General features: G+C 38.4%; 3 protein-coding genes and 1 long non-coding RNA gene across 4 annotated transcripts in view; 2 read left to right on the forward strand and 2 right to left on the reverse strand.

Annotated features, from left to right (window-relative positions):
- Window positions 1–5,890, forward strand: part of LOC138030303 (uncharacterized) — a 29,863-nt gene extending 23,973 nt beyond the window's left edge. The window contains exons 8-11 of the mRNA XM_068878208.1: window positions 2,181–2,273; window positions 2,379–2,432; window positions 4,650–4,775; window positions 5,563–5,890. Coding sequence (XP_068734309.1) covers window positions 2,181–2,273; window positions 2,379–2,432; window positions 4,650–4,775; window positions 5,563–5,706 — 417 coding nt within the window. The 3' untranslated portion in view covers window positions 5,707–5,890. The remainder of the gene's footprint in view (window positions 1–2,180; window positions 2,274–2,378; window positions 2,433–4,649; window positions 4,776–5,562) is intronic.
- Window positions 5,891–7,525: 1,635 nt separating this feature from the next.
- Window positions 7,526–15,165, reverse strand: LOC138030304 (peroxisomal biogenesis factor 19-like). Its single transcript, XM_068878209.1, has 7 exons — window positions 15,046–15,165; window positions 13,520–13,852; window positions 12,875–12,957; window positions 11,744–11,914; window positions 10,539–10,715; window positions 8,714–8,758; window positions 7,526–8,375 (listed from the first exon to the last, which is right to left on the reverse strand). The coding sequence occupies exons 1-7, from the start codon at window positions 15,098–15,100 to the stop codon at window positions 8,289–8,291; spliced, it is 951 nt and encodes a 316-aa protein (XP_068734310.1). The 5' UTR covers window positions 15,101–15,165; the 3' UTR covers window positions 7,526–8,288.
- LOC138030306 (pterin-4-alpha-carbinolamine dehydratase 2-like) lies at window positions 15,122–16,677 on the forward strand. The gene is made up of 2 exons (XM_068878210.1): window positions 15,122–15,261; window positions 15,889–16,677. Exons 1-2 carry the CDS (start codon window positions 15,190–15,192, stop codon window positions 16,198–16,200), a joined length of 384 nt encoding a protein of 127 aa, XP_068734311.1. The 5' UTR covers window positions 15,122–15,189; the 3' UTR covers window positions 16,201–16,677.
- LOC138030307 (uncharacterized) overlaps window positions 15,888–22,500 on the reverse strand; it is an 8,344-nt gene continuing 1,731 nt past the window's right edge. The window contains exon 2 of the long non-coding RNA XR_011128066.1: window positions 15,888–22,500. This exon is cut by the window's right edge and continues 234 nt beyond it. This is a non-coding gene — a long non-coding RNA (uncharacterized lncRNA).

The following is a 22,500-nucleotide window of genomic DNA, read 5'->3' on the forward strand; positions in this document are numbered from 1 at the left end:
ATCTTATAGCTATTTCTAGAATGACTAGCGACACATATGAGATAGGTGAAGTGTTACTGAGGCTTATTGTGTTTTAGCTACGGTGCACTGACGAGGGCCAACAAGCCCGAAACAGCTGTCTGCGTCTGCTTGCTAGTTTGAACGCTGATCATGCTAGGTTTGGCCCACCGTAGTTCCATTTTGAAGAGAATGCCCTCGTGAACGTTGTTTGATCTGTCCTAACAGTGATGTGTTTATGCTTATCACTGTTGTGTTGATGCGGCCAACGTAATGCATAGATCGTTACACGGCATTGCAGTCTCTGGTGTTAAATGTTTGTGAGTCAACTCCCGTTATAGCGGACACCCTTGGTGTCCGTAATAGTGAGAGTTCGGAATAGCGGGGTGAGAGAAAATTCTAATTTTAAACCATATTTACAGAAGGGGGTCACATGTGTGTTCATTTTCATTAACTCCAGTACCTTTTTCAGACCCGTTGTCCCACGTAAAGAGCGTCAGAACTTTATTTACAAACAGAACAGAACTTAACAGAACAGGAGTTACGTACCCTTTGTGTACAGTACTAAGTACGTAAAAAACAATCATCGTATGTTGCAGCAATGTCCACACATGCATCGTTTTGGTTTCCTACTGTAGTGAAGTACAGTTATCTACATTTCTAAAAAAAATTATTTTCAAGGAAAAACCTGAACATCAGCTATTGATTGCATCAGCTATCACATTGCCTTAAAAGATCGGCTCTGTGTACTTCTCCTTTGAATTGCAACTTCCCCCACTTTGTCGCCAAGGAGACTTTATTCATTAGCAACTTAAACTCCCCTCTATGAATCAAAAAAGCAGAAAAAATAGACTTGATAACGTGTGCAAATATTCCAAGATGCTGCTCGGTGTCCGCTATAACGAGAGAGAAAACAATGAAATTGTGACGTTGGGACCGAATAAGTGTAGGTAAGTCCGTAATAGCGGGAGTTTATTTCAGTCTAACGTCTGTAACTTTCGCCGGGGATTTAGCTGCTGTCCGTAATAGTGGGGTGTCCGTAATAGCGAGGTGTCCGCAAGGCGGGAGTTGACTGTATCTACTGCGCATTCAGGTGAATTTTTATGATTTTGACCAAATTTAATTTATGCCACAATTATTTACAAACAAGGATCTATGTCTATCGTTTCCGGAGTGATAACTTGTTAGGGTGTTTGGGAATGAGTGCGAAAAAATTTGAGGAGCACAAACACGTACCAAAGGTGACACAGTTTACGCTCACGGAGCGTCTAGTTCCAAATTGCACTCGAAATCATTTGATTACCCCTGTGATTACCTATATCAATTACAAGCATTACAACGATTGGTACTTGGTTTTATCAAATTACGCAATAACTCAATTTATTTCGCGACGTCGGTCTACATTACCAATCAACAGTGGATTTGCAACAAGTTTACGATATCATTGAGGTAGTTAAAGTTTTCCTATTTGGGATCCATTCGTTCGCTTTTGTGTTCATTACGTTTATCTCTTGCGAGAAGGTTTTCAGATTACAACGTCTCTTTTATTGGCAGATTACGTCACTGCGTCAAAATAGATACGTTTTGTTTCCGAGGAAACGAATGTTTCATTTACTTGCCTCATGTTTAATTTTTTTTTGTAAATTCAAGAACATGGATTGGTCGGACGACGATAAAAGGAGAAATATACTGGGGACAACCTCAGTACATGGAACATGATCATCTCTTTTTTAGATTGCTGAATCATGTTTTGCAACGTGACGCATCAATATTATTACAAATCATGTGACACCTGACGTCATACAAAATTGTAAATGAACCAATGAACGTCCGACATCAACCATTTGCAGATCATGTGACTCTCGTAATAAAACCCTTGTCCTTCACCCAAATCGCCATCTTGTATTGTTTCGCTTCAACAGTGATTGAACGAAGCGGTGCTTTTCTCGAAGTGTTTTATTTTTACCCAAAATTTTATCCCGACCTCAACGATTCAGCTGTCCAAATGTCTTCCCTCGCTCGTCAAAACTACCACGAAGAGTGTGAAGCTGGAATTAACAAGCAAATCAACCTGGAGTTGTATGCCAGCTACGTGTACATGTCGATGGTATGGTAGAATTGTTGATCTAAGCGCTCAACTTAGTGTTTCATCGATGTAAATATCCCAATGTTCTTGTTTGCAGGCTTATCACTTCGATCGTGATGATGTCGCCCTGCCAGGCTTTCACAAATTCATGCTGAAACAATCAAATGAAGAGCGCGAACATGCTTCCAAAGTAAGCGTCAAACTTAACAGTCGATTACCGTGTGATGTGTTCGTCGTTGTAAAGTCGATTGTTACACAAATTTAATACTGACGAGTTCTGCACTTGAACTTATAGCTGATGAAGTACCAGAACGTCCGTGGAGGCCGCATTGTGTTGCAAGATATCAAGGTAGGATAATGCGATCAACAATTCTGCTGTAAAGAAAGATTTCGCCCAAACACATCGAGAACCAATATCGCTCACGGCCATCTTCTGATTTTGTACACTTGCGAAACTTCTTTATGTCCAACCTCACAAACCCGTAGTTTGTTGGAAACTTAATAAATTTCCGAAGTGGTATGGCATTTTCCTTGAATTCGATTCGTGCTATATAATGTTCATTTAAACACTTTTGCTCAACTTTTATACGTGGAACCTACTTCAAAGCAGAGTTAATTTTAGAAGTTGTTACAAATTAAGAACGAAGTCTGTTCTGGTCGAGTAGCGGAAATATAAGTTTTTTCATTTGTCTGTAACTAAAATCGTTTTGTTCTAAATCTTTCACGGTGGTGATTTCACCTTGACCTTTATCAACTCGTTTGATAAAACCAAATTTTCACGTTTAAACCTTTTTGATTTGGCATGTATACTCCTCTCATTGGTGTTGAAAACAAATTCTTGATGCTGGTTAACAAAAAGTATTACCTTTATTTCGACTGGAAAGATCTGTTTTGTGTGTTGTTCCTTCAAATCAGCTAGGTACTTTTTACACAACACAATTGATCCTTGGTTAGAGCCTTAAATGGTTACGTAATCATATTGTAATTGCTTTCTTTGCAATAACTAGACCCTCCGTGAGGGTACACTGGGTTGCCTGTGGTACGTGCACCATTCCAGACAATTTTTTTCAAGTTGGGGGTCAGTAAGACCATGTAAGGGGTCACCCAGAAGTCATACCAGCGGAGGCCCTTTGGCTCACGGGTCCTCACACGTTCGTACGATGAAACAGATCCTTTTCTGAGGTTAAAAACCTGGCTACCAGCCTATTGACCATTTTCACATTCCCCATAATACACTTTGTTTGCCCCCCAAAGTTTGCATAAACCATTGAATTCAAACACTCTTGGGAATATGCAGTGTCCCAAGAGCATTTGAAAACAATGGTTTATGCAAAATTTGGGGGGCAAACAAAGTGTATTATGGGGAATGTGAAAGTCGCATTATGAATAGTTAACCTCTGTTTGCCAAAAACCACCCAAATAACCGATTTTTCGACGGAAAATTCATCCCAGAGGATAAAACTATTCACTGGACATGTAATTGAGGTAAATATGTTCCAGCAAAAGTGAAAACAAGCGAATATTTTGAGGGAAAACACAATTATGTGAGATCAAAGGAACGAGGTGAAGACACGCAATTGCATCGCTACGAAAAAAATAATTTTACCTTGTCAGCGATTTTAACGCTTGAAATATTCCATCCAATCCACCTGGTCTAGTCTTTGAATTCACTATTATCGCTGCCCTACGAATCTTCAGTGTTCTACATAACAGCCCACTTGGTAAAAGACGGCCCTACGGGCGACAGATTGTTGTCGAAGTCCTTTACTCATGGCTTTTTTAGATTCCACCGCCTTTCTTGTTCAGTATTAGGCTGATTTAGCAACAGAACGGGAACGTCAGTGGCGACGTCGCGCGGAGCAAAACTACCAATGAGAATTTAGAATAGAGAAGAAAAGAGTGGAGTCTATTCTATTGTGAATTCTCATTGGTGTTTTTTCTGCGCGTGCCGTCGCCACTGACGTTCCCGTTCTGTTGCTAAATCAGCCTATTATGTTGTTCAAAGATCCACTAAAACGCCATTCGCATTACGTGACTTTTGACGCCATTGCCGGTTAAGTTAATCGTTCTACTGTGTCCACCAGAGAAATCTAGGCATTTCCCACTACCCTCTCGATCCTAAGAAAATACGCGCAGAAGGCTCTATGCACGAAGCCACCACTTAGCAGGGGAGTGACAGGCAAGACTTTTACCGACACGGAAAAAAATATCAATACCCCGGATTATAGACATAATAACACCGCAATCAAATGCCCATGCTTCTGATCTTACATCCCACAAAATTTGATTTATATCAAGAGTAGGCTGCTGCCTCGCTAAGGCTCGCCAGCAATGACCAAAAGCTGTCAAGTAAAACAAAAGAAATGCTTCGAAAAAGATTTCATTTTGATGTTGAAAATATTTTCCAGTCTTGAGTTATGCAACTTTCATGGATGGGGTCCATTTTGGTATCAATAATTTTGCTGTAATTTTAGTACCAAAGAATACTGTGAAAGTACAGAACGTTTTAACTTAAATGACCATTCAATAAAAGTGAAGTGAAATATGAATGTCCTTGGCTCAACAGAAGCCTGAGAAAGAAGAATGGGGATCAGGACAGGAAGCTTGTGAGACAGCTTTGGATTTGGAGAAGCATGTAAATCAAGCCCTGCTTGACTTGCACAAGGTTGCTGAAACCCAGGGAGATGCGCAGGTAAAGAGCATTTTCAACCTGTTAGCACTACCACATTGCATTTCTTAGTTTTTGCCTTAACCCTTTGAGGTCCAAGCCTGCCTAGACCGGCCAGACTTAGTAACTCATCAATGGGGAACCCCTGGGAGTCAATGGGTTAAGTTTTTTTTTTTCTGTGTTCACCCTGTTGATGCAGCCTAAAGTCAATTTCTTTCAATAAAAAGGTGTGACATCTTGCTTCCTGGGGGTATGATCATTTTGTCTTCTGACCCACTACTATCCCTCCTTTTTGGTTACTAAAGTAATATAGAGATTCAAATAGGGTTTGTGCTACTCCTTGAAATTCTTGAAAAGTCCTGGAATTCAATTTTGGACTTGAAGGGGTCTTGAAAGGATTGGTTTGAAACTGCTTGAAAACTCCTTGAATTTTTGCTTGGGTGAAAATTGTTGGGATTGCATCATGCTATGGTAAAGAGACGTTTTAAAAATTGAGCCCAAATTTGACCACTGGGAACAATGAAATGCAAAAATTAAAATGCCTGTGCATGCACTTGACTCGCAGGATATGGGAAAGAATATCAAGGTAGGCTTTTTCAGCAAAGAAATCACTGAAACACGTATGGCATAGAAATCTTGTTACAAACACTTCTTGAAAACTCCTTGAATACCCTGGAATTTTACATACAAAATCCAGCACGAACCCTATTCAAAACATTGTTATTCTAATATTGACTGTTCTTAATGTTCATTATTTGAGTCATTTGTTGAAATATCTTCTATTCTGTAATGACCTTTTTTTCTTGTGTAGCTGATGTCCTACATTGAGGATAACTTCCTTGAGGAGCAGGTGGAGTCTATCAAGCAGTTTGCTGACTTTGTCACCAACTTGAAGCGTGTTGGCCCTGGACTGGGTGAATACCAGTTTGACAAGCTGACACTTGATGATGACTAGGTGCCATCATTTGGACATGTCCTCTTCAACTTGACGGGCTGTAGATTTGTTTAGATTTCATTAATTTTGCGTTAAGACATGTTTTTGGTTTTCCTAGAAAGGCCATGAAATGTTAAAAAAAGTTTTGACTGATTGCCCATTGTACAAGTTGCTCAATAAAGAACAGGTGTGATGAAGTACCAAAGTTGTGTTCAGTATTGGTCTTAGACATTTTCAAGTTTTTAACAAATCCCATTGCTGTAGCCTGAACTCTTAATTTAGATCGTTCGATGATAGGACTGGTGTGATTCTGCAATGCCTTTCTTAATTTTATTGAAACTAGGAACTTGCTGAATGAATGAACACTAATTTACCAAGAGATTTGCTGGGGAGATTCCTACATGTACATGTATGTACCTTGTCACTCTCTTGGACTTAATTTAGGTTCGACAGTTGTTTAATCCCCGGTGACTCAACACTAAAGCTAACAGGGGAAAGAGAAAATACAGATGGGGTTCCTTTTTCTGGCTTCTTAATTTTATAGGAAGAGACAAGTGACAAAATAGACAAAATGCGAAAGAAATATTTCAACTATAAAAATTCCACACAGGGATTGCATTAACGCAGAAATCGTGCATTTTTACGCAAATAAAATCCAAAAAATGCATCATCGCAATTTTAATGCATCCCAGGATGCAAGGCACTGACTTAAATAACTCAGACAACTTGCTTTGATTTGTCAGTATATTCTGTTGTTTGTAAAACTGTTGGAGCGATCTGTGCTCATAATTAAAGTTCTAAGAAGGGGGTTTAAAACATCTATAATGGTTAAAACTAAATTTTCGACCACCTTCTGCGGTCTTCTTCAGAGGAATATACTCTGCAAGTCACTGAATGCAAATATATAGCATAAGACTTCACTGTTCGTTGCTCCTAAGGGAGGAAACCAGTGATGCATAAACCCTTGGGAAGGGTGCTCTTTCATTAACAGAGTTCTTGTCCAGGAATGAATGTAACGGCTCTAGAAAAAGCCTTTGTAGGCTGGATATGCATATGTGTCAATATTAATTCCAAGTTGGTTACTCTCTTTTTCTCATAACCTAAAAAAATGCTTGGCACCCCAATTTGGCCGAACATGCGGGTCCCAGGACCCAGATTGAAAAATCCTATTGCCATCCCTGTGGCACAAAAGCAATTCGTGAGACTCCTTGGTACCTTGATCCACATAAGTCAGTTGAAAAGTTAGTCAAACCAACTTAGACCAAGAATGAAGGGGTAGTTTGTAAAGAAACTGTGGTGCTGCGTCGGTGGGGAAGTAGTATACAAAAATTTGGTTTATCAACAGAGTTGATAATGTAAATTGACCACCGTACAGAGATTATAAAAGCTGACGTTTCGAGCGTTAGCCCTTCGTCAGAGCGAATCCTTCGCTCTGACGAAGGGCTAACGCTCGAAACGTCAGCGATTAGAATCTCTGTACGGTGGTCAATTTACATTATCAACTCCGTTGATAAACCAAATTTTTGTATACAACTTAGACCAAGGAAAGGTACAAATAAATTTTGTGAATAAGTATACTCAACCATGTATACCATATAACCGACAAGATGCCTACAATATGGAAGACATGAAAAGAAAGTGCAAAACATGACCTTGAGATCATACAGTATGCAAACCAGTCAAAATGTGCCAACAGGCGGTAATTCTGCCACCTGCTAAAGTTCATTGATAACAAATTAATGTGACAATTATCATGTATTCAAGTTAGAGGTTTTGCAATCTCCATGGGTCTCTTTTCCTGCCTATCAACAAAAAGGATTACCGGTATGCACATCTGATGTAATCTAAATAAAATATTTTATTTAACTCTCAACTATTTCTTTGTGAAATCCTACAGAAACAAGGATCTATCAGGCAACAGCATTATTTTTCAATTGCATTTCTCAGAATTAACTAATTTTTTTTTGTTGATAGCAATTACTAAATAACTACAAGTATTCACATTTGTAATTTTAATTTTGATATACCAAATTTTCTGTCAAAGAGAAACAAATATCTTTTGGGACTTCCTTTCTTTCATGAAATCTTTGCCATACTTGCACCAAGAAAGTGAGCATAAAATTAATTCTAAAGAGTTGTGAAGGTCAAATGCCAAAATTTAGGGCCACAGGATAAAACCTGGTGGAGAAGAAAAAACCTGTTTCAACCTGCTTTTACTGAATTTGAAACTTTTGTACATGACCCAGGACAATAAATTAATACATTGAGGAAGTTAAGCGCACGTTATTGTTTGAAATTCCACGATGATTATTAATAACCAGAAGTTACATACATTTGTAATAATCACTCATGGCAGTTATGCATTCACCCCTTGAGTAACAATAAATATTGTAATTAACTTGATCAAAGGATTGTGACCAATTTAGCCTGCAGCATAGTAAACCTCTTTCTCGAGGCCACAGAATTATTATCCACTGATGGCAGACCGCAAGCCTTTATGGTATTGCACTAGTTTTCCAGCACCGTCATGCCTTAGCACATAATTTTAGTCGACTGAATTTCAGTCATTGGATTTCCATGGTTGCTCCATTTGTCAGTGGACTTCATGTCACTTTGCATTCATTTTTGAGGTCATCAGGTATATCTGGTGGCTCCGGCATAGCTGAGAATGGCCCAGCAAGACCTGGAGGCTGAAACAAAAATGTTAGATGCAATCCATCAACAACAGATCGAACATTCCGAAAATCAAGAAAACAGGCCTCATCAAAGCTACAATCCTGGCCAAAAAATTCCCACTTTTCCCCCTCTCCCCATTACAATGTTGATTTTTCATGGTCTTGGAAATTAAGATCCATCATCGATCACTCGCATCTTTCAACATTGGCTGGTGGAAGGGGGGTGTGAAAAAGGTAGCGAACGAAGAACACGCGTTGCTCATATAACGATGGAAGCATGTACAGTAAATTCCCTTCTTTTCGCCCAAAATTTGACAAGTGTCCCGAAGTCTTTTGACCTGGATTGTACCTACCATTTCTCCCACAAGTTCTGCTGGTGGTTGCCCACATTCTTGCAACTGAAAATTTGGAAAATGATAAAATTAATTTAACTAGTTTTGTAAAACTCAGTGTTTAGATCTGTTAAGTACTGTAGTGATAAATGTCAGGCCCCAGTTGTTCAAAAGGTGGATAAAGGCTATATTCCACTCGATAAATTACTACGGTGTATGAGGCCACCAAAGCAGAAACAGCATTAAGTCAAAAAGGGACTGCTGAGTGCAGGAACATGTAGATGTACATCGGATAGTGCAGCAATAATTTGGTTTTCACTATGACTTATCCACTGGATAGTGATTTATCCGGCGGATAGTGCCATCCATCATTTGAACAACTGGGCCCAGAGGTTTAAACAACGATAGAACTTGAAAAATGTTAGTGGTGAGTGTGAATAATATCAATCTAGTATAATTGAGCAGATTTGCTTTGACATTATATGCAGCTTGACCTTTCATTTAGAGCTGCAATTGCTTGGATTCATCTCTCAGATGAATTGAATGTTAGATCTATTCAAAACCCATCCTCTTTTAAAGATTATCTTTAAAAATTTAGAGGTCTAGTTGAGAATATTTTACAATGTTTCGCGGTTGTCTTGGCTTTTGTTCACCAACATTCAACGAGCCTGAGGTGAATAATTGCTTCAGTATAAAAATTTAGGTGGTTTTTGAAAAATATGCATTTTCTTTAAAACAATAATTATTAATTTCTTCGTCTGTCATCCCGGCAAAACAGCTTGCGGTGACTTTGAAAAAAAAAAAAAGAAAAAACGCTTAGGTGATTATCGTGTAATAAACACCTTAAATGCAACCAATCAGCACAAAGAATTTTCAATAATCGCCTATGAAATTATACTAAACATTATATTACAAGGGTACATGTAGAGCTCTCTGTAATCTGTAAAAAGGATTTACGTTGCAGTTATTATTAACCTCTTTTATCCATTCACTTTTATCGCTTGTAATATAATTATTTTACTGGTCTGGATAGCACAGTGTTACTAATATTTAAAAAAAAACACAACCACACTTTTGAATTTACGAAACATGTTTTGATGTTTCAAACGTCATCTTCAGCCATAGTGAGTGTAACATTAAAATTTTTACAAGATAACTCGTACATATAATTTATATAACTATCAATACAACGATTCTTTGTAGATTAAATGTTCGCTATGGCTGAAGATGATGTTTGAAACATTGAAACATGTTCCGTAAATTCATAAGTGTGGTTGTATTTTTTAAAATATTAATTACTTTACTATAATTTGAATCAGTGTTTCCTTCAAATGGTATTTTTAAGTGGCCTTATTTTTATAGTAGGTCTGCATGTATCAGCTGTATAGTTGCCCATTTTACTGACCTGCTTGACTATATATATATATGTGTTGTGGTTCATATTTCCTTTGGTTTAAAATTTTTCAAACCAGTTCAATTTTATTTTTTCTTTGTCTGATACCAGAAACCCATAAGAATTGAAACGTGTAATGGCCCCTTGTGTGCAGGGAAACAAGCTTCTGAATATTCAATTTGCTAAGTACCATATTTGGAACAACAAGAGCGAGGGGTTTCCAAATATGGTACTTAGCACTGAAACATTCAACCAATCAGTTCGCACTGAATATTCGGAAGCTGTGAATGCACGTTACATGTTTCAACCCTTATGGGTTTCTGCCGATACTCATTATCACAATCTGAAACAAAGAAAAATCAAATTTGAACTGGTTTTTAAAAATTCAACAAATTTGAACCACAACAATATGTAAGGCAAGAATATGTAAGTTTTCATGATTGTTTCACTAACCTGTTGCATTAATTCCATAAGTTTTTCAAATCTTTTCTTCTTAATGTCGTCAGCCTCATCTGCTTTCTCATTCTCATATTCTGAACAAACCTTTGTCACCAAACTGAATTGTTTTTTGTAGCGATTTAGTTCCTCCTCTTGCATAGAGGATTCTTTCTCTTCTAACCACGATGGATACTAATAAGCAAAAAGTAGCATAAAAAAGAGGATTGCTTCATTACGATTATTATTTTTTGTACAGACAAATAACGTACAGTGTAATTATAAACGAGGATTGTACATACATATATGTACAGTTACAAAATTAGAGGCACGCCAATTTTGAAAAGCATCAATCACAAGGTGTCCTCTCACTGGCAAAGCATCCCCTTGCCCTTCTGTCCAATTTCAACATCAACATTGTGTGAGTGTGTGAAAATATCTCAGTCTGTTTCTCAAGAGTAGCTAAACAGCTGCATTCATTCTAACCTAAAAATAATGCTATCCCTAACACTCACCTCATGGTTGGAAATGCTTGCACTGAATGCAGCAGTTTGTGAACTAGATATCAAATTTGGGCATGTATCAATCTACAAGCATTTCTAGTGACACCAATCACACAAAGTTGAGTAATTTTTAAGCCATGCACTGTACCACAATAATAATTATTAACAGTATTCCATAACAGCAGTAACAGAGAAGGTTTATGGGCAGCCAGGGAAAGGCAAAAAGTGAATAAATAAATAAATATTATTTAAATAAACAAATAAAAGACATGGAAACACATAAAATAAAATGTTTTTAGTGACAAATATAATACACTTCTCCAAAACTGAAAACTAGCTTGTTGGGTGGCAAAGGCAATCTGGTTTGTTATTATTATTATTATTATTATTATTATTATTATTATTATTATTATTATTATTATTATTAATGAAGAGAACAAGACTTTTAAATTTGAAAAAAGACATGTTTCGGCAACTCCTGTGCCATCATCAGTTTGTGGATGGAATAACAATGATGTACAATATATAGCGGAAAATTAGAATAACAATGGTGTGATACAACAACTGATTACAAAGAGAGATTAAGATGTACATGAAACAATTGTTGATTTAGGGAGGGTTTCTCCCAATGAATGTGCAATGCCTCCTTGATTTTTAAAATTAAGGAGGCAATGCTATCTAACTGAAAGTGTCCTTTTCCAAGAGAATATGTACAGTTACCTTTTCTTCTAATTCCTTCAAAGCAGGATACAGTACATCTTTAGAGAGGAGATTCTGCATCATGCCTTGCATTAAAGGAAAAAAGTCCAGCTCTCCTTCACCACCTTCTCGAAGGTTCATATCTGCCATGGCCTTGAGGAAATCTTCATTAAATGCTCCAGTGGGGCAGTTCTGACAAGAAATAATTATTAATTAAAAAAAATAAATGAGTATTGCCTTAACCTCAATGAAGTTGGCACATGTATGACTGCTTTGCCACTCTTCAAATCGGCACCACTGGCTTGCTGAACCAACATTTATTTGCATTACATGTAATTAGTTGATTTCAGTCTACAGTGTTTCCAATTAGTGCTTCAGCACTAGAAGACTAGACACTTTTTACAGTCAAAACAGCTCAAGCGTTCCTCTGATGAGCAGATTAATGAATTCATTATTGCAAATTTGATTTCAGTACTCATTCGAATAATCTGGTCATCAGATGAATAATGCAAAATTCAAATCAAGTCTCAGTCCAAAACTCGAATTTTTGGTTGGAATATTGCTGGCTTCCTGTGCCAGGCTGGAGTGAGAATTTCACAGGTTTACTGATTTGCATAATCTGTCTTAGTCTGTCAAACAACTGTCATTTCACTCTAGCAACAATGCCTTTCTGTAATCTTACCAGTATCCTGGGCTCAAACTTGAGACACTAATAATGTTTTCAAATGTAAAAAATTTAAAAATGTTGGCTGGCATTGATTGATGACAGTGAAGTACTTAGAAACTATTGCTAGAATTCAAACTTCAGAGTCTGCAGGTAAATACAAGGCTAGGGCTTGTCGAGCCAACATCTGCTCTGCTCATGAATACTGCCCAACATTGATTGACTTAAAAATCTTGAGAGCATGAGGTATTAGATCTGAATACATGTGCAACACTTTTTAATCAGTTGTCAAGCTAAATCCAATTTATTAATATACAACATCAGGATGGTACATTGTTTGAACTTGGCCTTGGGTAATTAAGAAACCTAACAACTGCGTTTATAGATTCTTTGGAATTAAAAGGGCACCCAGAGCTCCATAGCATTTACCAAGGAGGAGAGAACTTTGAATGATATCCACGAAAGGGGGTTTTAAATTATTTGATTACCTCCAAATCTTTTGCATTTTGTTCCAAGTGGCTCATGGTTCTTGCTAGATGGGCTTCAAAGTCTGTTCTTGCTGATGCACTGGCTGAAGTAGAATGGTATTAACATGAGACTTTGAGCATTAAAAACAAAGAAAACTGTCTTTACAACCATAATGCAGCACTGCTGCAGTGACTAAATGGCATTGCTGTAAAGGGCAATCAGGGTCACTATGCAACATGTTGGTGTCAATCAAGTGCTGAAGCTGGCACATTATTAACAAGGTGACAAAAAAATTAATATCTTTGCTATCGGATTGATAACAAACTGGTGGACTGACTGACTGATCATAGACCATCTAATTGGCCAAGTTACCTAGTTGAAGTCTAAATATTTCATTGGCAACGAGTATGGGATTCAATGAAATATCTACACTGCAACCAAGATGCCATGTTGAGTGAAATGTATTTTAACAACAAATCAGGATGTAATATGCAGGCAGGCTTTGACGCTCAATGCATGTGAAATACTTCACAAGTCACTGGGGAGTAAAGAACATCTGAAGGGAAAAGGTTTATTTCAGCAGATATAAGTTGCAGTAATCTGGTAATTAACACAACATGCATTTTGTGTAACTATTAATTTTGCATTATGGCAAAAAAACATACCATGGTCAGAATTAGCTGCCGCTTTGGCAAACTGATCTAACTGATCAAGAAGTCCAGGATCATTCCCCAGCATTGCCTTCATGGCATTTTCAAAGTCTTCTGCTGCCTTTGCAAACTGAGCCTCCAACTCGGCATTTGAGTCATCCTGAGATGCAGAAGAGGTGTCACTGCTGTTTGGAGCTTTCAGTACAGTTGCATCACTATTGCTGAGCATACTTTTGTTTGCTCCCATCTTAGCAGAGCTATTTCCAGGTGGTTTAACTTCATCATGACAGTTGCCCTCACACTGGTTCGTTGTTGATGGAACATTTTTGTCGAAGTCTTCTAGGGCATCTAGGATCATGAGAAAAAACAAGGTTTAGAAGTGTTTGACTGTTTGAGCAGGTTGAAGTTTTGGCAGCTATTCAGCTGATGTGGACCTGCTATACCCACCTACCCATATAATCACAAAGGACAGCCACAACACCGGGAACTTCATCCCCTACTCTTCTTGAAATGAATAGTGTGTGTTCTTTAACATCCCACAGGGAACTAATGAACATGGGAGATATTTGTGAGACCAGGCCTACGGTTTATAGTCCTTTAATCTGAGAAGACTTGAAAGTCTTACCATTTGCGGATGTAATTACAAAGGCAGGACTTTCCCCTCAGTTATTTAAAGGCCCTGAGTGTTGATCCGGCCGGAGTTGAACTCACAACCTCCCACATGGCAGGCCGGTGCTCAACCAACTGAGCCACCGGTGTGTAGTGGAACAAATCTTCTGATCTCACATATGTATTTGTTACTAAATACATGTATCTGAACTACAGCGAGCTTTGCTCCTTTTCCTTTGCAGTAACCTTAGATTTCATTCAAATGTTTTCTTAGGGGGGGAGGGGGGACTTTCATTCATTCTGGTTACACTCATGCAAGAGATAATGCAAGTGGATAATCATTCAGTCATTGAAGACACTCCCAAATTCCCCCCCCCCCCCTCCTTCGCTCCACTAAAGGCATAACTGCAGAATGCCCTGCCACTTCTTTGCATATCACATGCATTGCATAATTTAGAAGAACAACAATCATGAATTGCATTCTGTATCGTTCTTCAAAGAATGCTCACAATCCTGGTTGGATAATCTGCATCTTTAAGGAAAATGAGTTTTAAACATCAACTCACAATCGACTCACAGCCTATTCCATCAGGCTGTGCTGCTGTGCTCCGAGGTCATCCATGGGTCGTGTTCAGGAGCCGAGCGCCTAGCCGGCAGCACAGCTCCTTCGGTCCGATCTCGTTGAGCCGCGCCCTTAACAATTCAGTCTCCGACTGCGAGAAAGGGCGATTAGCAGGTCACGTATTATTATTATTATTAACAAAGTATTAAAAATGTTGAGTGGCAATTATGCACTCGAGCTTGCATTTAATATAATAATTCCATGATCGTGCAAATATTAATTTTATTCAAATTTATATATAGTGCTCCTTCTGAGATGGTATGCTAGGAATACCTGCTTTAACAAAAGGATAACTATTTCAAACACTTACTGTCCAGAAGTTCGTCCAATTCGTGGTCATCATTGGAATGAAGTCCATCTGCCATTTTTTTGTATACGAGCCTGTGCTACCAAGAGATAAGTCAACAGCGGTAGACAAGCCTAGTCCCAGTCCCGGGGCAACGAAACACTGGCCATGAACAAATTGCTTTTGCAGAACGTTTCACGTGTTTTGTGGCCGAGATTTTTAAGGACATTCCCTGCGATGGTGAGTTGCTAATTGGAGTTAGCGATGCTTAGGTTGACGTGAAAGCCATCTGCTCTCAGTCATATTCACTTTGTTTCCTACTACTAGTAAAACTCCATTGTGTTCGTCACAATTTTAAATTCTACTTGTACTCGATGCCCCTCAATTATGGTGGCAGCGATTGAGAGGGAACCATTACCAAATCTGCATTTGATCACGAATGTGAAATACTCAGGAGTTGCAATTTTGTCTTGAGGCATCCCCGTATTCTAATGAAATCTAATATTTTCCGAATAATGAGTTGAAATCACGAGGCATCGTGCTTCTCTTAGAGACACAGATAACAATGATGTGAATGTACAATCGTTCAGAAGCTAATGAGATATCCTTTTTTTCATCCACCAACATGGCGGCGATGACGTAACATAAAAACCACCCATATGCAGGGGCCACGGAGTACGTTTGAAAGGGGAGGGGGGTTGGTTTTGCTGTGGATCACGGAAGTGTGAGGGAAGGGGGTGGGGGCTGTAACCCCCTCCAGCCCCTCCCTCTCCATGGCCCCTGATATGTAAATATTCCTCAACTGGGTGAGAAATAATAGGAACAGCCCTGAAAAGTAAGCACCCTGAAATGTCCTTTTTGTCATAGTCATCACCAAAGACGGCAAAACTTGCTGAAGAGGAAAGGGAATCAGAGCTTGAGCCTCTAAAGTCATCCGGTTGGACTGAAGTAGAGGGCCGAGATGCCATTTACAAAGAGTTCAAATTTAAAAATTTCAACCAGGCGTTTGGATTTATGACTCGTGTTGCACTTATGTCTGAAAAGATGGATCATCACCCAGAGTGGTTTAATGTTTACAGCAAGGTGCAAGTCACCTTGTCTACCCATGACTGTGGAGGATTGTCTGCCAAAGATGTCAAACTAGCCAAGTTCATGGATAGAGCTGCCAGTACTATGTGATGCTGTTGACGGATCTGGCACTGTTAATAATACTTGAAGTCATTGTTTAAGAAACTGGAAAGAGCAGTCACTATCAATAGGTCATCTTTTTTAGGCATTCTCTCAACTTCTCATGCAGATGCAGTCTCCCTTTTAGAGAAAAGAAGATTATCATTCCCAAACTATTTGATAACAATATCACTTTCAGGCCTAGAAAAATTTTAATATTCTAACATGTCCATTGGGCAGGCAAACTTCATGACCTAGTTGCCAGGGTAATGTTACAGGTGTAGCTCTCGTAACATAAAATGTGATTGGTTCGATACCCAAGCCAAAAACAAAAGACTAAACAATTGAAACAATGACTTAGACTTGAAAACAATAGAAGCTTCTTACAGTACCAAACAATAGCGGGTTAGGAGTACTGCTACATAGCTGCTTGCCCAAGGGTTTCCTACATTTGCCTGGGCTCATTAAATCATTTACTCATAAAAAAAATACCGACAATTATTTGTATTTAATTTGAATGAGTGGGTGCTCGTTCATTGTGTAAGTGGTCTGAGAAAGTTGTGTGCTCTAGCATGAAATCTGCCTGTCAATGACAACCAGATGGGGTTTCCTCAAGTGCTGCTATTGTATTGTAGATAAGGGAAGGTAATTTTGGTATGGTTAAATTGTGTTGATACTAAAGATGCAACATGGTCTCTTCTCTAAATTAATGATTATTGTTAATTTCTAATTTGCTTTGAATTTACTATTATTGTTCATTTAGGATAACAGGTCCCAGGACTTGTGGTAGCAGAGAAAATAAGGAAAGTAAAAGTCATCTGTGGCCTGGATTTGAACCCAGAGTTTCTACTCTTTAGGAACCACTTCTTTGCACTTCACCACTGAGGATCACAGAACTGCATCCTTTTAAAAAGATTTATTCCTATAGAATATCTCTGGTAACCGACCCTTTTTGCAGTGTTAAATACTGTCGCTAGCGGTGTGGTGGTCAAGTGGTTAGGTGACCGGTTAATCAACAAACATTCCCAGGTTCGACCCCTGTGTCCATAAACTTAAGTTGTGTTTGCAAAAAAAAAAAGACCATTTCCCATAATTTATGTCAAAATTTCAGTCTTCTCAATTAACAATAATAATGGTAAATTCAGAACAAATTAACAATTAATAATGATCGTTAATTCAGAGGTAGAGAATGGGTTGAAAGATGATTGATATTGGAAAGTGGGTGGCATAGGCCATTTTCAAAATATCAAATATTCAGCTTGATGGTGAGGACAAAAACAATAGAAATGGAATGAATGTGAACAATATTTACATATCATCCACTTTGTCTTTGTCCTCCAAACCTCTCTTTCAATTTTAATATATTGAAAAAGGCCTATTTAAACCAAAAGATGGGACTGGAAATCAGGAAATGCATAAAACTATGCTTTTAGTTAAATCAGAAGCACTTGACATGACCTTGAAGCATGTAACTTGCGAGTCTTTTTCTCGGAACAAAGCTTAGGATTTTAGGACACCAATTTTATGCCCAAAATATGGACAAAAGTAAGATCAAAGCTCACTGGTATTTTTGGATGGTTTACTGAATATGCGGGAAAAGCAAATGTTAACAGGTGTTATTGACATCCAAAAAGAAAGCTGGGGAGAACCATGCATTTTTCAAAGATAATTAATTAATCAACAATATTTGTAAAAAGCTCCAAAATACAAAGCAATGTATGGCGTTCTTTTCCAAATTGAAGCTTAATTATCTCCAAAAAATGCATGGTTACCCCCAATTTTCTTTTTGGATACTAAGAGCACTTGCTAAGTTCTGCATTGTCTGCATAGTTTTGAACCGCACAAAAATATCCCTGTGTTAATAAGCACCATCCATAGGAAATCCGAGTATCCGAGATGCGCAGAATGTATGTGCAATAACAATAGTAGGCACCGTCCTTTAAGGTAATTCCGTAGTATTGCATTGTGCATCCCTACTGCGCACGATTTTCGCGTCATTAGTGCACGCATATGAGCACGTGCACGTACAAGACGTAAGAGATTTCCCTCAAACTAAGCCTGATAGCGAGATAACTGCTCCTTTTCTCTCAAACGAGCACGGTGACCCCCAACTTTTTTTTTTCAGGTATTTGCTAAGAACAGTCTAATTAACAACATATTTGAAGAAGAAAAAAAGTTTTATAGTAGAACATGAAATTTTTTGGAAAACAGTTCCATACTGGGTGTATTTTGGCCAAGACGATCAAGGACTTCAAGCTAACCACGGAACTGTCCCAAAAAGTGCACTATTCCCACAACCAGGCAATCAAAAACGGCGTAAATGAAACAATACTGCTTACGTGAATAAAAGAAGCTTTATTTTAAAAATAACATTTTGTGTCTTTGAAGTAACCAAGATTTAATTCTGTATGAAGGCGATTAGAATTTTTAATGCACAACCAGTAAAAATATCCCATTTTAAGAGCCTGCTGACATGTAAACAAGCACCTTGACCCCATTTTTTTGTTGTATTTTTTAAATGTTCATATCATGAATGTTAATTATGCCAAATTTCCAAAAAAGTTTGATAGTATCTAACAATTTCAAGGAGATTGCCTTAATTAAGGAAATTTTTTAACTACAAAAACCCCAGCTCTTCACCAGAGGTCATGAGCTTCTGGTTAAATCAACCGTAATTATCATAGTGAATACAAAGCGTTCAAACATTCCTAATAAAGCAGTCTGGGCTTTTTATTACTCGGGCTTTCCAGGGGAAATGCCCGAAGTTACATTTCCGCTTTGTTGTTGTTTTTTTTTTTGCGTTCCGTGGTTGTGCACTGGCCAATTCATCTTTAATAGCGCATGCGTGAAGTTTGAGCAAATGTGCATACGAGGCATTGAACGAAAATGTCGCCGTTGAAAGTAAGCATGAACATGGTGTCTAATTCGCTCAAACCACATGTTGAGATATTTGAGTTATCACTAGGGACCTGTGCAGAAAAAATGTTTTCAGAAAACTCCAGAAAATGAATAAAGAGTCAGGCATAAACAACAAGTTCTCTTTCTTGTGCCCTTTTATTTGTTCTAATCCTGTAACCCCTTGGAGTCACCAGTATCTACTTTCCCCAAAGACCAAAACTGTTTAATAGCACAGAAGAGTCCTGTGTCTTGATTGTTTAACAGGTCTCCTTAGCATTACCTGGTACCATGAAGAAAAATGTTTAAGAACAGTGTGGAGAATATGCACATTGCTAATTTTTATTAGGGTTTAAAGAGTTAACCATAGATTCATGTTTCTCCCGGTATATTAGCTAGCACTACGCCAGGGAACTAGATAAAAAGTCGTATTTGAACGAATCCAGGGCTGGGTTGTTCAAAGCAGGATTAATATAACCCAGGGTTAGTGGGAAATTAGAATTTAAATTTGAGCACTTACAAGACAATTATTTCTGAATTCCTTTACTCTTAAAAGACCACAAAGAATAAACAGAAAAATATGCTTTTGAACATAAGATACAGCAACCCAGATTAAAATATTTTTATTTATTTAACCCTGGAATAGTGACAATCTGCCTTTGAACAACTGGGCCCAGTATAAAGTATAAAAATCTGGGAGACACCATTGTCCTGGCACTTGAAATGTTCTCTTCCGGTTGCCGTCCGCGTCCCAAAAACGTGCGTGCTTAAGCTCCCTAATGTATCCTGACACAGACCTTTAGAAGTTACATCTGTTGTTTCTAGGAAATACAGTGCTACGCCAGATACAGTGCTACGCCAGATACGAAAAACCACTAAAAAACCACCCTTTAGATGTGGCCAAAAAATATGTGGAAACATATCCCTCATCTAATGCAGCAGCAGAAGACCCCAAGGAAAGGGTACGACTGATCAATATACAAAAAATACGTTACAAGATAAACTCTCTCATATTAAAATTACAAAAGAAAAAGAAAATCGAGCGAATGCGAAGACTGACGTCAGAATAATAATTTCCGACTAATTTATTCAAACGTCAGAAATTATTACTCTTTCCTTGGTGTCAAAACCATTAAGATAACAACGACATAAGTCCAAATATGCATTTGTCGAGCATAATTGAGCAAGAATTTCTGTCTGACATATGAATTGTAAAGATAAGCTTCTTTTGTTATTTCCCCTCTATGCATAAGCATACCCAATCTAAAGTACACTCAACCGACTGCAACGCTTCACTATCACTACAATTCTCAGAGAGCTATACAAATTTCACTAAGGAAACCGCTTATTACCAAAATTTTATGGCCTCATAATCGAGCTACATTTTGCAAATAACCAAGAAATTACCAAGGTAAGAGAGTAAATCCCCTGTATGGAACGTTTTCACTAACGTGACCAGCAGCCATATTGGATTACTGAAACAAAGAAAGTATTTGCATAAAAATAGAGTTCAAATCCCAGAGGATTAGCTTGATTCACCATCATGGCCACCATTCCTTTGTTTTGGAACACCAACATGGCTGCCGTGACGTCATGTGAAAACGCTCTATAGGCCTTATACCTAAGGTAATCCCTCTTACATGATGCCCAGTTCTTCCGAGGATGTTACTCGCGCGATGCGTGGACTGCCCAAGCTATTTTCTCGAAAACTACCTGAGACAAATGTTTTCTGCACTCTCAGCTGTCTTTTTGTTCGGCTGGGCCTTCGTTTGCTTTGTGTTCTTTGGCTGTTCGTTATTTTGCCGTTTATTCGGAATTTAACAAGCAAACCGCAACGGCAACGAGTACAATGCCGCTGTGTAGGCGAGAGTTATAATTCTGTTCATTTCATTACCTTTCTTCACAAAACAACAACGCGAAATGACCACATTCTGCATATTCGAGGAAACGTGATCTACGACGGCCAACTTTAAGAATTTCTTTTCGAATTTTGACGCTGTCTCACATATTCTGTTTGGAATATTTCTGACAGTGGTAGATAAACTGAATGCATCTAGATTCGTAGGTTGAATATACATGCTTTTTTAACTCCTATAAGCCTGGTGGTTTCCTGAGGTCTCCTCGCCTAACAACCTGCTGTATGCTTTTTTAAAATCTGTTATACACATAAAGGCAAATAAATGACATGTGAAGTCGTTTTTTAATCGACGTTGTCTCCGGCGTTCTTGCCATTTTTCCTTAAACTGCTTTTTGCCGCCTTAGCCGCGAGCGTCTATCTGCACTTTCGACCATCTGGTTGCGCTGTGTTTCGGTGAATGTTCGCTTAGCACTCGTGCTTCCACTCATTTCTCTGCCGTTCATTCAGTTGTTATTGTTTGTGCAGGGCAAATGTGTCTCTTATTTAAACTCCTATTAAATTTTCGAAATGTATTAAAACATAGCGAGAGCCGAAGCTACTTTGCTTGTAATTAAAATATCAAAGAAGAAATCCTCACAGCGTTGAAGGTTTTCCTTCGATTTGAAACTAAAAGAAACGAAACATAAACAAATCCTCCTCGAAAACATCCGCGCAACGCGCGAGTACCATCCGCAGAAGAAATGGGGACCATGTCTAAAAATAACTTAAGAGGGTTAGAAAGCCTATAGGGGGTATTCTCTCTCTTACCTTGATAATCTCTTGAAATAACCCTTCATCGGTAACAAATTTTGAAACTTCTCTGAAAACTATAGCGAAGAAAATTAAAAATCTAGTGAACTACAGTAGACCTTTGAAAGTCCTTGGTAGGAAGTTGCATGTTCCACCATCATGCAGACCGTGGTAATGTAGAAACTCAAAAAGACGAAACCCATCGGAGGTAACATTTTCAAGGTTCACCTCATAAAATCATAAAGTGGCGTCACTGTCACCCTCTGCGCATACGTTCGCGTTGCATTCCAATGGAAATACGGAAACAAAAGGTCAACGCTATAAATAAATCGCTAATCAAGCATAACTATAATCTTTGTCTAATTCCACTACAAGAAATGATAATATTTACAGATTGAACCCAGAATTCAACTGAGAGCCCATTACAAACATGAAAAGAATGGATTTTAACTTGACTCAGCCACCATCTTGAGACCGTATGCTCTCCCAGTGATCTTTGAGTGCCTATTCAAGTTGGCGTCAAAATGCAAATCACCGTCTAAGCCTCGCTCGCCGATACTTGCGCCAAATGCTGTCGAAAACCCCGCATACCGTGGCAAAAGTGACAGTCCAAAACCGCTGAAATCCCCCGCGAATGCCCCGCATTCCCCGAGTATGGGGATGCAGGGCTTTCCACTGACTAGTGCATTAATTTGAATATTTTTCGATTGACTTTTTCCTTACTTGTAATTTCCTGTTGATAATAGTCTCATGTCATGGTCTGTGCGATC

Source organism: Montipora capricornis, chromosome 13 (genome assembly GCF_036669925.1).
Source record: "Montipora capricornis isolate CH-2021 chromosome 13, ASM3666992v2, whole genome shotgun sequence".
Classification (NCBI taxonomy): Eukaryota; Metazoa; Cnidaria; class Anthozoa; order Scleractinia; family Acroporidae; genus Montipora; species Montipora capricornis.